The sequence below is a fragment of the Oncorhynchus kisutch genome, linkage group LG23, assembly GCF_002021735.2.
Source record: "Oncorhynchus kisutch isolate 150728-3 linkage group LG23, Okis_V2, whole genome shotgun sequence".
Taxonomy (NCBI): domain Eukaryota; kingdom Metazoa; phylum Chordata; class Actinopteri; order Salmoniformes; family Salmonidae; genus Oncorhynchus; species Oncorhynchus kisutch.
In genome coordinates, this window is record NC_034196.2 from 7,328,789 (window position 1) to 7,340,652 (window position 11,864).

At 44.6% G+C, this 11,864-nt stretch overlaps 1 protein-coding gene across 2 annotated transcripts; it reads right to left on the reverse strand.

The window, feature by feature from the left end:
- Positions 1–4,835: 4,835 nt before the first annotated feature.
- LOC109868642 (fructose-1,6-bisphosphatase 1) lies at positions 4,836–11,027 on the reverse strand. 2 transcript variants are annotated; one of them, XM_031803021.1, is made up of 7 exons: positions 10,771–11,027; positions 8,691–8,853; positions 8,517–8,609; positions 8,146–8,286; positions 7,695–7,832; positions 7,322–7,441; positions 4,836–7,174 (listed from the first exon to the last, which is right to left on the reverse strand). In XM_031803021.1, the coding sequence occupies exons 1-7, from the start codon at positions 10,938–10,940 to the stop codon at positions 6,986–6,988; spliced, it is 1,014 nt and encodes a 337-aa protein (XP_031658881.1). In that variant the 5' UTR covers positions 10,941–11,027; the 3' UTR covers positions 4,836–6,985. The 2 variants fall into 2 exon arrangements, with proteins under 2 accessions (XP_031658881.1, XP_020313936.1); XM_020458347.2 differs by lacking the exon at positions 10,771–11,027 and adding an exon at positions 9,912–10,161.
- Positions 11,028–11,864: the final 837 nt, after the last annotated feature.

Below are 11,864 nucleotides of genomic sequence, written 5' to 3' on the forward strand. Positions count from 1 at the left end.
CGAAAGAGAGGTTGAACAGGCTAGTAATAGGGGTGGCAACAATTTCGGCAGATAATTTTAGGAAGAAAGGGTCCAGATTGTCTAGCCCGGCTGATTTGTAGGGGTCCAGATTTTGCAGCTCTTTCAGAACATCAGCTGAATAGATTTGGGAGAAGGAGAAATGGGGAAGGCTTGGGCGAGTTGCTGTTGGGGGTGCAGTGCTGTTGTCCGGGGTAGGAGTAGCCAGGTGGAAAGCATGGCCAGCCGTAGAAAAATGCTTATTGAAATTCTCAATTATGGTGGATTTATCAGTGGTGACAGTGTTTCCTATCTTCAGTGCAGTGGGCAGCTGGGAGGAGGTGTTCTTATTCTCCATGGACTTTACAGTGTCCCAGAACTTTTTTGAGTTAGTGTTGCAGGAAGCAAATTTCTGCTTGAAAAAGCTAGCCTTGGCTTTTCTAACTGCCTGTGTATAATGATTTCTAGCTTCCCTGAACAGCTGCATATCACGGGGGCTGTTCGATGCTAATGCAGAACGCCATAGGATGTTTTTGTGTTGGTTAAGGGCAGTCAGGTCTGGGGAGAACCAAGGGCTATATCTGTTCCTGGTTCTAAATTTCTTAAATGGGGCATGTTTATTTAAGATGGTTAGGAAGGCATTTTTAAAAAATATCCAGGCATCCTCTACTGACGGGATGAGATCAATATCCTTCCAGGATACCCCGGCCAGGTCGATTAGAAAGGCCTGCTCGCAGAAGTGTTTCAGGGAGCGTTTTACAGTGATGAGTGGAGGTCGTTTGACCGCTGACCCATTACGGATGCAGGCAATGAGGCAGTGATCGCTGAGATCTTGGTTGAAGACAGCAGAGGTGTATTTAGAGGGGAAGTTGGTTAGGATGATATCTATGAGGGTGCCCGTGTTTAAGGTTTTGGGGAGGTACCTGGTAGGTTCATTGATTATTTGTGTGAGATTGAGGGCATCAAGTTTAGATTGTAGGATGGCTGGGGTGTTAAGCATGTTCCAGTTTAGGTCGCCTAGCAGCACGAACTCTGAAGATAGATGGGGGGCAATCAGTTCACATATGGTGTCCAGAGCACAGCTGGGGGCAGAGGGTGGTCTATAGCAGGCGGCAACGGTGAGAGACTTGTTTTTAGAGAGGTGGATTTTTAAAAGTAGAAGTTCGAATTGTTTGGGTACAGACCTGGATAGTAGGACAGAACTCTGCAGGCTATCTTTGCAGTAGATTGCAACACCGCCCCCTTTGGCAGTTCTATCTTGTCTGAAAATGTTGTAGTTTGGAATTAAAATGTCTGAGTTTTTGGTGGTCTTCCTAAGCCAGGATTCAGACACAGCTAGAACATCCGGGTTGGCAGAGTGTGCTAAAGCAGTGAATAGAACAAACTTAGGGAGGAGGCTTCTAATGTTAACATGCATGAAACCAAGGCTATTACGGTTACAGAAGTCGTCAAAAGAGAGCGCCTGGGGAATAGGAGTGGAGCTAGGCACTGCAGGGCCTGGATTCACCTCTACATCGCCAGAGGAACATAGGAGGAGTAGAATAAGGGTACGGCTAAAAGCTATGAGAATTGGTCGTCTAGAACGTCTGGAACATAGAGTAAAAGGAGGTTTCTGGGGGCGATAAAATAGCATCAAGGTATAATGTACAGACAAATGTATGGTAGGATGTGAATACAGTGGAGGTAAACCTAGGTATTGAGTGATGAAGAGAGAGATATTGTCTCTAGAAACATCGTTGAAACCAGGAGATGTCATTGCATGTGTGGGTGGTGGAACTAATAGGTTGGATAAGGTATAGTGAGCAGGACTATAGGCTCTACAGTGAAATAAGCCAATAAACACTAACCAGAACAGAAATGGACAAGACATATTGACATTAAGGAGAGGCATGCTTAGTCGAGTGATCAAAAGGGTCCGGTGAGTGGAGAGGTTGGTTGGTGATTTAGACAGCTAGCCAGGGCATCGGTAGCAAGCTAGCATAGGATGGAGGTCTGTTGTTAGCCACCTCCTGCGCTCCGTCAGTAGATTAGTGGGGTTCCGTGTGGTAGAGGGGATCAATCCAAATCACACAACAACAACAAAAATAAAAACAATAGATATAGTTATAGAGGCCCAAGAAAAAAACATAATAATAATAAAAAAAATAAAAAAAAAAAAAAATTGTCTATTCAGATAGCAGCCGGTAAGACAGCTAACGGTTAGCAGGCCGCAGATGGGCGTTCAGGTAACGTCGCGACGGAGGAGCCAGCCGAATAACCCCTTCGGGTAGATAACGTCGGCAGTCCAGTTGTGAAGGCCCGGTGGGGCTCCGCGAAGGCAGCAAAACGGGTCCGGATAGGCGACTGCAGCCCAGGTGCGATTGATGGAACTCAGGAGTGATTGACGGAGCTTGCTAGCTCCGGAACAATTGATGTTTGCTCCGGAATCGACGAAGGCCGATAGTCACACGGATAGCAGCTAGCTAGCTGTGAGATCCGGGCATGAATGTCCAGAGAGCAGTCGAAATCCAGGGACATGGAGAGAAAAATTGGTCCGGTATGCTCCGCTCCGAGCCGCGCTGCGCCGTACAGAACTGGCGATAGACTTTCGAGCCAAAGGATAGCCGATGACCACAAACCGTGGTTAGCTGAACACCAACGACTTACCAGTAAAGGAGCCAACTAGCTTCTGAACTAGCTTCTGGATTAGCTTCTGGCTAGTTGCAGGCTAGCTTCTTGGAGTTTCTGGCTAGCTTCTTGGAGGATTACAGATCTGAGGTAAATAATACTTTTTTTATAAATATACATTGGTGAGGCGGGTTGCAGGAGAGTGTTTTGAAGATGAGTTGATGGAAAATAAAAATAAAATGTATGTGAAAAAGTTGTAAATATATATATATATACAGGACACGACAAGACGAGGACAAAAGACGTCTGAACTGCTATGCCACCTTGGGAATACTACAATTGAGAATTTCACTAAGCATTTCTCTACGGCTGGCCATGCTTTCCACCTGGTTACCCCTACCCCGGTCAACTGCTCGGCACCCTCCACAGCAACCCGCCCAAGCCCCCACCATTTCTCCTTCACCCAAATCCAGACAGCTGATGTTCTGAAAGAACTGCAAAATCTGGACCCCTACAAATCAGCCGGGCTAGACAATCTGCACCCTCTCTTTCCAAAATTATCTGCCAAAATTGTTGCAACCCCTATTACTTGCCTGTTCAACCTCTCTTTCAAATCATCTGAGATTCCCAAAGATTGGAAAGCTGCCGTGGTCATCCCCCTCTTCAAAGGGGGTGACACTCTAGACCCAAATTGCTACAGACCTATATCTATCCTACCCTGTCTATCTGAGGTCTTCGAAAGCCAAGTTAACAAACAGATTACTGACCATTTCGAATCCCACCGTACCTTCTCCGCTATGCAATCTGGTTTCCGAGCTGGTCATGGGTGCACCTCAGCCACGCTCAAGGTCCTAAATGATATCATAATCGCCATCAATAAGAGACAGTACTGTGCAGCCCTATTCATCGACCTGGCCAAGGCTTTCGACTCTGTCAATCACCACATTCTTATTGGCAGACTCGACAGCCTTGATTTCTCAAATGACTGCCTCGTCTGGTTTACTAACTACTCTGATAGAGTTCAGTGTGTCAAATCGGAGAGCCTGTTGTCAGGACCTCTGGCAGTCTCTATGGGGTGCCACAGGGTTCAATTCTCGGGCCGACTCTCTTCTCTGTATACATCAATGATGTCGCTCTTGCTAATGGTGATTCTCTGATCCACCTCTACGCCGACGACACCATTCTGTATACTTCTGGCCCCTCTTTGGACACTGTGTTAACAACCCTCCAGACGAGCTTCAATGCCATTACAACTCTCCTTCCGTGGCCTCCAACTGCTCTTAAATGCAAGTAAAACTAAATGCATGCTATTCAATCGATCACTGTCCGCACCTGCCCGCCCATCTTGCATCCCTACTCTGGACGGCTCTGACTTAGAATATGTGAACAACTACAAATACCTAGGTGTCTGGTTAGACAGTAGACTCTCCTTCCAGACTCACATTAAGCATCTCCAATCCAAAATTCAATCAAGAATCGGCTTCCTATATCGCAACAAAGCATCCTTCACTCATGCTGCCAAACATACCATCATACTGACCACCCTACCGATCCTCGACTTCGGCGATGTCATCTATAAAATAGCCTCCAACACTCTACTCAACAAATTGGATGCAGTCTATCACAGTGCCATCCATTTTGTCACCAATACCCCATACACTACCCACCACTGCGACCTGTACACTCTCGTTGTTTGGCCCTCGCTTCATACTCGTCGCCAAAACCCACTGGCTACAAGTTATCTATAAGTCTCTGCTAGGTAAAGCCCCGCCTTATCTCAGCTCACTGGTCACCATAGCAGCACCCAGTTGTAGCACGCACTCCAGCAGGTATATCTCACTGGTCACCCCCAAAGCCAATTCCCCCTTTGGTCGCCGTTCCTTCCAGTTCTCTGCTGCCAATGACTGGAACCAACTTCAAAAATCACTGAAGCTGGAGACTCATATCTCCCTCACTAGCTTAAAGCACCAGCTGTCAGAAGTCGCTTCTAAAAGTGGATGTTCTCCCCACGATCAACGTGGCTTCTAAGCATCTCAAACAGCCAGCAGAGACCGTGAGAATGGAAGTGAACCGGTTAGTGAAAGCTATAGCGCATTTAGCTCACCTCTTGCATCTAAATAACACTCATAAACGTTTCTCATGGTTTGACACACTGTATTGAGCTAGGCCAATGAAGGAGTAACACCTCCCCCTGCTGGTGAGTTCGAAACACGACATGGACAACAAGCGGAGGGATTTGTACATTGGGTTTTATTCAAAACATCCTTCAGGTCAACCAGTGCAAATGACACAACAACCCTCCATTAGGAGTTGGAGGCTGAGGTTATATTTGGTCTATGAGGGAGTTGGTCCCTCAGTTTAGTGATCCAAATGAATCTTGGTTCACTGTAAGACACGTGGGATGCGTCATAATAATTTAAACAAGCTGCCTCCCCTCTCTCACCCATCTCCGACCTTGTCAGATGAAAGTAGAAGGAGAGGAAAAGAGAAGCAAAAGCCACTTCAGACTACTGAGATGAACCCTAGGATCTGACTGACTGACTCCCCCTATATACTCTTTCCCCCTCCAGTGTCTTTGGTCCCAGACCTGGTTGGTCAGATGGTCAGATCTGTGGAGATAAAATACTACTCTGCTTTGTTCACAAGGATCAGCTGGAGGAAAGCACTGCACTGATTATCTAATCAACAAATCACCTCAACTTCTAAACAACTGGGTATGATGTATTACATTAAATAAATACAGTACCAGTCAAAGGTTGACACACCCTACTCATTCTAGGGTTTAACTTTATTTTTACTATTTTCTACATTGTAGAATAGTGAAGTCATCAAAACTATGAAATAACAAACAAGAAAGTACTAAACTAATCAAAATATATTTTATATTTCAGGTTCTTCAAAGTAGCCACCCTTTGCCTTGATGACAACTTTGCACACTCTTGGCATTCTCTCAACCAGCATCATGAGATAGTCACCTGGAATGCATTTCAATTAACAGGTCTGCCCTGTAAAAAGTTAATTTTTGGAATTGATTTCCTTCTTAATGCGTTTGAGCCAATCGGTTGTGTTGTGACAAGGTATACAGAAGGTAGCCCTATTTGATAAAAGACCAAGTCCATATTATGGCAAGAACATCTCAAATAAGCAAAGAGAAACAACAGTTCAGCATTACTTTAAGACATGAAGGTCAGTCAATCAGGAACATTTCAAGAACTTTTAAAGTTTCTTCAAGTGCAGTCGCAAAAAGTTATCAAGCACTATGATGAAACTGGCTCTCATGAGGACCGCCACAGGAAAGGAAGACCCAGAGTTACCTCTGCTGCAGAGTATAAGTTCCTTAGAGTTAACTGCACCTCAGACTGCAGCCCAAATAAATGCTTCACAGAGTTCAAGGAAAATACACATCTCAACATCAATGGACAGTGTGAATCAGGCCTTCATGGTCTAATTGCTGCAAAGAAACCACTACTAAAGGACACCAAAAAGAAGAAGATATTTGAGATTTGCTTGGACCAACAAAAAAACAAGCAATGGACATTAGACAGGTGGGAATCTGTCCTTTGTTCTGATGAGTCCTAATTTTTGGTTTCAACTGCCTTGTCTTTGTGAGACGCAGAGTAGTTGAATGAATTATCTCCGCATGTGTAGTTTCCACCGTGAAGCATGGGGGAGGAGGTGTGATGGTGCTTTGCTGGTGACACTGTCAGTGATTTATTTAGAATTCAAGGTACACTTAACCAACTTGGCTACCACAGCATTCGAGAGTGATACACCATCCCATCTGGTTTGTGCTTAGTGGGACTATCATTTGCTTTCAACAGGACAATGACCCAAAACACACCTCCAGGCTGTGTAAGGGCTATTTGACCAAGGAGAGTGATGGAGTGCTGCATCAGATGATCTGGCCTCCACAATCACCCAACCTCAACCCAATTGAGATGGTTTGGGAGGAGTTGGCCGCTTTTCCTTCATTCTGCAGTCCAACAAGTGCTCAGCATATGTGGGAACTCCTTCAAGATTGTTGGTAAAGCATTCCTCATGGAGCTGGTTGAGAGAATGCCAAGAGTGTGCAAAGCTGTCATCAAGGCAAAGGGTGGCTACTTTGAAGAATCCCCCCAAAAATTTTGGGGGGTTACTACATGATTCCATATTTGTTATTTCATCGTTTTGACATCTTCACTATTATTCTACAATGTAGAAAATAGAAGAAAAAAATCTAGATAAACACTTGAATGAGTAGGTGTCCAAACGTTTGACTTGTACTGTATATCCACAGCTCCATCCATATGATGCAAAGATTACTAGCTTATGGTCAGGGTCAAAGGTCGACCCTTGTGGACATGCAGGTCATGATGGATCCAGAGAAGGTTCCAGCGCTGTCTCACATGCGTGTCTTCTTGTAGATGGCGATGTACTCCTGGACGTCTTCAGGGGAGCCCAGGACCACAGGAACCCGCTGGTGGATGTTCTCTGGCTGGATGTCCAGCACGTTCATCTCCCCCGTGGTGGCCATGCCTCCAGCCTGCTCGATGATAAACGACATGGGGTTGCACTCGTACAGCAGCCTCAGCTACACAGGGTGGGGTGGAAGAGAGACACAGTCAGCCCTCTTTTGGTCACTTGTATGTAAAAATAAAATACAAATAATAAAGTTTAGTATATCTTTTTTTAGAGTAGATATTCATTTATATGAACTGAAGCGCTCTGCCTGATTCACCTTGCCCTTGGGGCTCTTGACATTGGCAGGGTATAAGAAGATGCCTCCGTACACCAGAGTCCTGTGCACATCAGCCACCATGGAGCCAACATAACGCCCACCATAGGGGGCACTGCCATCCTGGAAACAAAAAGCAATATAAAGTTAGAGATCATTTAATAACTGAAGTAAACACTTCAGTTTTAGTCACAGATATTCTGTCATTTTATATTTTCTTTATTTAGCCAACGCTCTTTTTTTTAGTGCTTAGACATATCAGACATATTTCAGTCATTTTATTGGTCACTTAATAGTACCCAAAGAGTTAATGGTTCAGAATTACAGTGTAAAACTTATGCCCTCTGCCCTTTCAGGTTTATAGTTAATGAATTACCTCTGGGTATTTCTTTTTCTTCAGGTACTCTGTGACGTCTGGGTAGAAGTGCTGAGCATAGCCTTCGTTTAGACTGTAGATCTTTCCTCTCTTCTTGATCTTCACGTCCTTGTCTGTTAGGATGAACTCCCCGATGGACTAAACAGACGGAGCAAGGACTGAGCAGCAATGACTGAGCAACTTCAGGGACATTTGTGTTTTCATGTCATTATTGCTGTTTTACTGTAGTGTGTTGCTATTTTAAAAATGCACTTTTAAACATTAAAGTTGACCCAAAATCCAGAAACTCCCATACATTGAAACTCGTTCAGTGAAGTTGTCTCAGTTCAGCATTCCTGGGACAGAGAGGGGGAGAGGGCAAACTCCACTGAACTAGTTTCAATGTATGGAATCATTTGAGAGTTTCTGGATTTTGGGTAAACTTGTCCTTTAATTTGGATTTGGAACTTACAGGGTCCAGCATGAAGCAGTTGACCCCTTGTCCTGTAGAGAGTACCATCATGGTGGCACTGCCGTAGAGGGCGTAACCGGCGGCAACAATGTGACGTCCAGACTGCAGTGCGTCCTTCTCATTGGGCTCATCGTCTGTCGTCTGGGAGACAAACATGAGGATAGTTATTACCAAAAATAACAGAAGAACAGTGAAACAGCCTAACTACAGTAGAAATTGGCACTATGGTGTGACTGAGACATACAACGTGTCTGAGAATGAAACAGAATGTCTGGGAATGTTAGAAAATGTATGAGGCTAAAACAGAATGTATGTTTGTATGGCCATAGAGGAATCATAGAAAAACCACCAGAAACAAAACAAACACCAACCTTTCTGTAGATGGCAAAAATTGTTCCAATTGATACAAGACAGTCAATGTTTGATGAGCCATCAAGTGGGTCGAAGCACACAATATATTTTCCCTGCGAGAGAAATAAAAAGGACATCGTCACATGGATGTCTCAAGAAGATCCCAACTTCAATCTGGGCCACAGGCCATGCACCTGTTTCTCTGGTTCCACGATGAGGGCCCTCTCGTCCTCCTCTGACACCAGGACACAGGAGGTGAAGGAGGACTTAATCATGTTGATGACCAGGTCGTTGGACAGAACATCTAGCTTCTTTACCTGGTCACCTGTCACGTTGGTGCTCCCAGCAATGCCATAGCTAGAGGGAGGAACAGAGGGAGAGATGGACAGGTGAGGGAGAGAAGGAGAGAGGGTGAGGGCAGTGATAGAGGAACAGGGGGCAGACGTGTGAGAGCAGTAACATCACTAGGCTCATCTCTGTCATACAGTTGAGGGGAGGAAGGGAGGGGCAAGGACAGGGCGTAGTGTATTTATATAATCAAATCCCATTTTTATTTGTTTTGTTCGTCACATGCCCCCAAATACAACAGGTGTAGTAGACCTTACCGTAAAATGCTTACTTACAAGATCTTTAACCAACAATGCAGTTCAAGAAATAGAGTTAATAAGAGATTTATCAAATAAAGTTTTTTAAAAAAGAAAAAAAAAGTAACAATTAAATAAAAATAAAGAGGTTATATAGAAGGGGTACTGGTACCGAGGCAGGTTAGTCGAGGTAACTTGTAGGTGTAACTTAGGTAAACTCTTTTCGGTCATAAGAGATGGAAGCAACAACATTATGTACAAACAATGAGGGAAAAAACCCACAAAATAGCGCAGTTGGTTAGAAACCCATAAAAACGTCCCCTCCAGGTGGCATTGAAGAGGCCACTGCTTTGTGTCCGTGTGGAATGCAGTGTCTATATAGTCTCTACTTCCTCCTAATGAAGACAATAGGCATGTCTCACGAGGAAAATCATGCACGAATTGTGAGTAGCCTACCTTGTTCCAATAGCCTTGGCTTGCATGAAAATAACAACATTTTGTGTGGACATTGACCTGAGTCGAGGTTGACCGACCTGAGTTGGTATTAGGGCCAACAGATTAGATGGACAATGTAAATATTTTATTTTAGTCTCTCTGTCCCGGTGTATGGTCTGTTGTAGTAACTCACAAATACAGCAAAATCACTGTTGATCAGTTGAAATACTTCAAATTCAATTTGATTCGTCACATGCTTCGTAAACAACAGGTGTGGACTAACAGTGAAATGCTTACTTATCGTCCTCCTCCGCTCAGTTGATAAATGTGGCATTTAGACTACGAACGAACACACAACCACTGACACTATCACTTGTTGCATGCAGCAACACTTACAGGTTGGCAATCCCAGCTTTCCTGACGGCGGTGGAGATGGCTTTGACAGCTGTGCAGATGGAGTTGAGGAGGGTTGTCAGTTCTCCCGTTCCCTTCGCCTTCCTTCCCTCCTCCAGCACGAATCTCGTGAGGGTAACGACATTAGTGTCGAATGAGCCCCGGTCAGACATGGCGATTTAGAAGGCTGTACAGGTTCTTGAGACGGGACGAGGACAGGTGAGTTCCTCAATGTATCACCCTAAAGTTAAAATATAACTAAAGAGCCGAGAGTGCGGGAGAGGCGGGGGTGTGCAGTTGTTTGAACCAATCACAGTTGGCCTTTCAAAGGGAGGGACGAGGTTGAGAACACATGTGGCTGAGCAGGTTAGTGAGGGCAAAGTTCACAGATAATAAACAGGTTCTCACAAATGCTCCAGTGATGTTGGCCCGGTTCCAACCAGTTACTTTACCCCCCTCACTCATGCACGAATTGTGAGTAGCCTACCTTGTTCCAATAGCCTTGGCTTGCATGAAAATAACAACATTTTGTGTGGACATTGACCTGAGTCGAGGTTGACCGACCTGAGTTGGTATTAGGGCCAACAGATTAGATGGACAATGTAAATATTTTATTTTAGTCTCTCTGTCCCGGTGTATGGTCTGTTGTAGTAACTCACAAATACAGCAAAATCACTGTTGATCAGTTGAAATACTTCAAATTCAATTTGATTCGTCACATGCTTCGTAAACAACAGGTGTGGACTAACAGTGAAATGCTTACTTATCGTCCTCCTCCGCTCAGTTGATAAATGTGGCATTTAGACTACGAACGAACACACAACCACTGACACTATCACTTGTTGCATGCAGCAACACTTACAGGTTGGCAATCCCAGCTTTCCTGACGGCGGTGGAGATGGCTTTGACAGCTGTGCAGATGGAGTTGAGGAGGGTTGTCAGTTCTCCCGTTCCCTTCGCCTTCCTTCCCTCCTCCAGCACGAATCTCGTGAGGGTAACGACATTAGTGTCGAATGAGCCCCGGTCAGACATGGCGATTTAGAAGGCTGTACAGGTTCTTGAGACGGGACGAGGACAGGTGAGTTCCTCAATGTATCACCCTAAAGTTAAAATATAACTAAAGAGCCGAGAGTGCGGGAGAGGCGGGGGTGTGCAGTTGTTTGAACCAATCACAGTTGGCCTTTCAAAGGGAGGGACGAGGTTGAGAACACATGTGGCTGAGCAGGTTAGTGAGGGCAAAGTTCACAGATAATAAACAGGTTCTCACAAATGCTCCAGTGATGTTGGCCCGGTTCCAACCAGTTACTTTACCCCCCTCACTCTTACCCGTTTCTGTGATTTCACAGATCTGAAAGGACTGGTAAATGGTGCTAGCTGAAATGGAACCAGACTGAAGGCCCTAAACTAGTTTTGAAAAGCACTGTCCCCAAAACGTCTGCTCTCCGCATGATATGTAGGACATCTATTGGGTGCCTTATCAATAAATAGATTACACGGAGGATGCAGATAGTGTGCAGTTAGATCACTATTCATTTTGAATGAGAGAACTACATTTAGTGCAAACCATGAAATGTAATAATGTGTGAACATGTACTAGTCTGTAGGCCGTTGAAGTAACACAAATAATTGTATGACATTTGGAGTGAAACAAGGATGATGAGTTATGAGAGAAGCACATTGGTTTAACAGCCTAGATTATCATGAACACTAATAAATGCATGTTCTTTTAACTCTTTTATGAGCTTCTGGCTATCAGCCCTTTAAGGTAAGCATGCTTTATGTACATGTTCCTGAGAATAGCTGAGTCTAAAGTGCAGGTCATAGTTCAATCCATTGGGTTCTGTTTGTTGCTCTACTTTAAAGATGGCTTTTCTTGTGTGTCTGAAATGACACCCTAATCCCTACATAGTGCATTACTTTTGACCAGATCCCTATGGGCCTGGTCAAAAGTAGTGG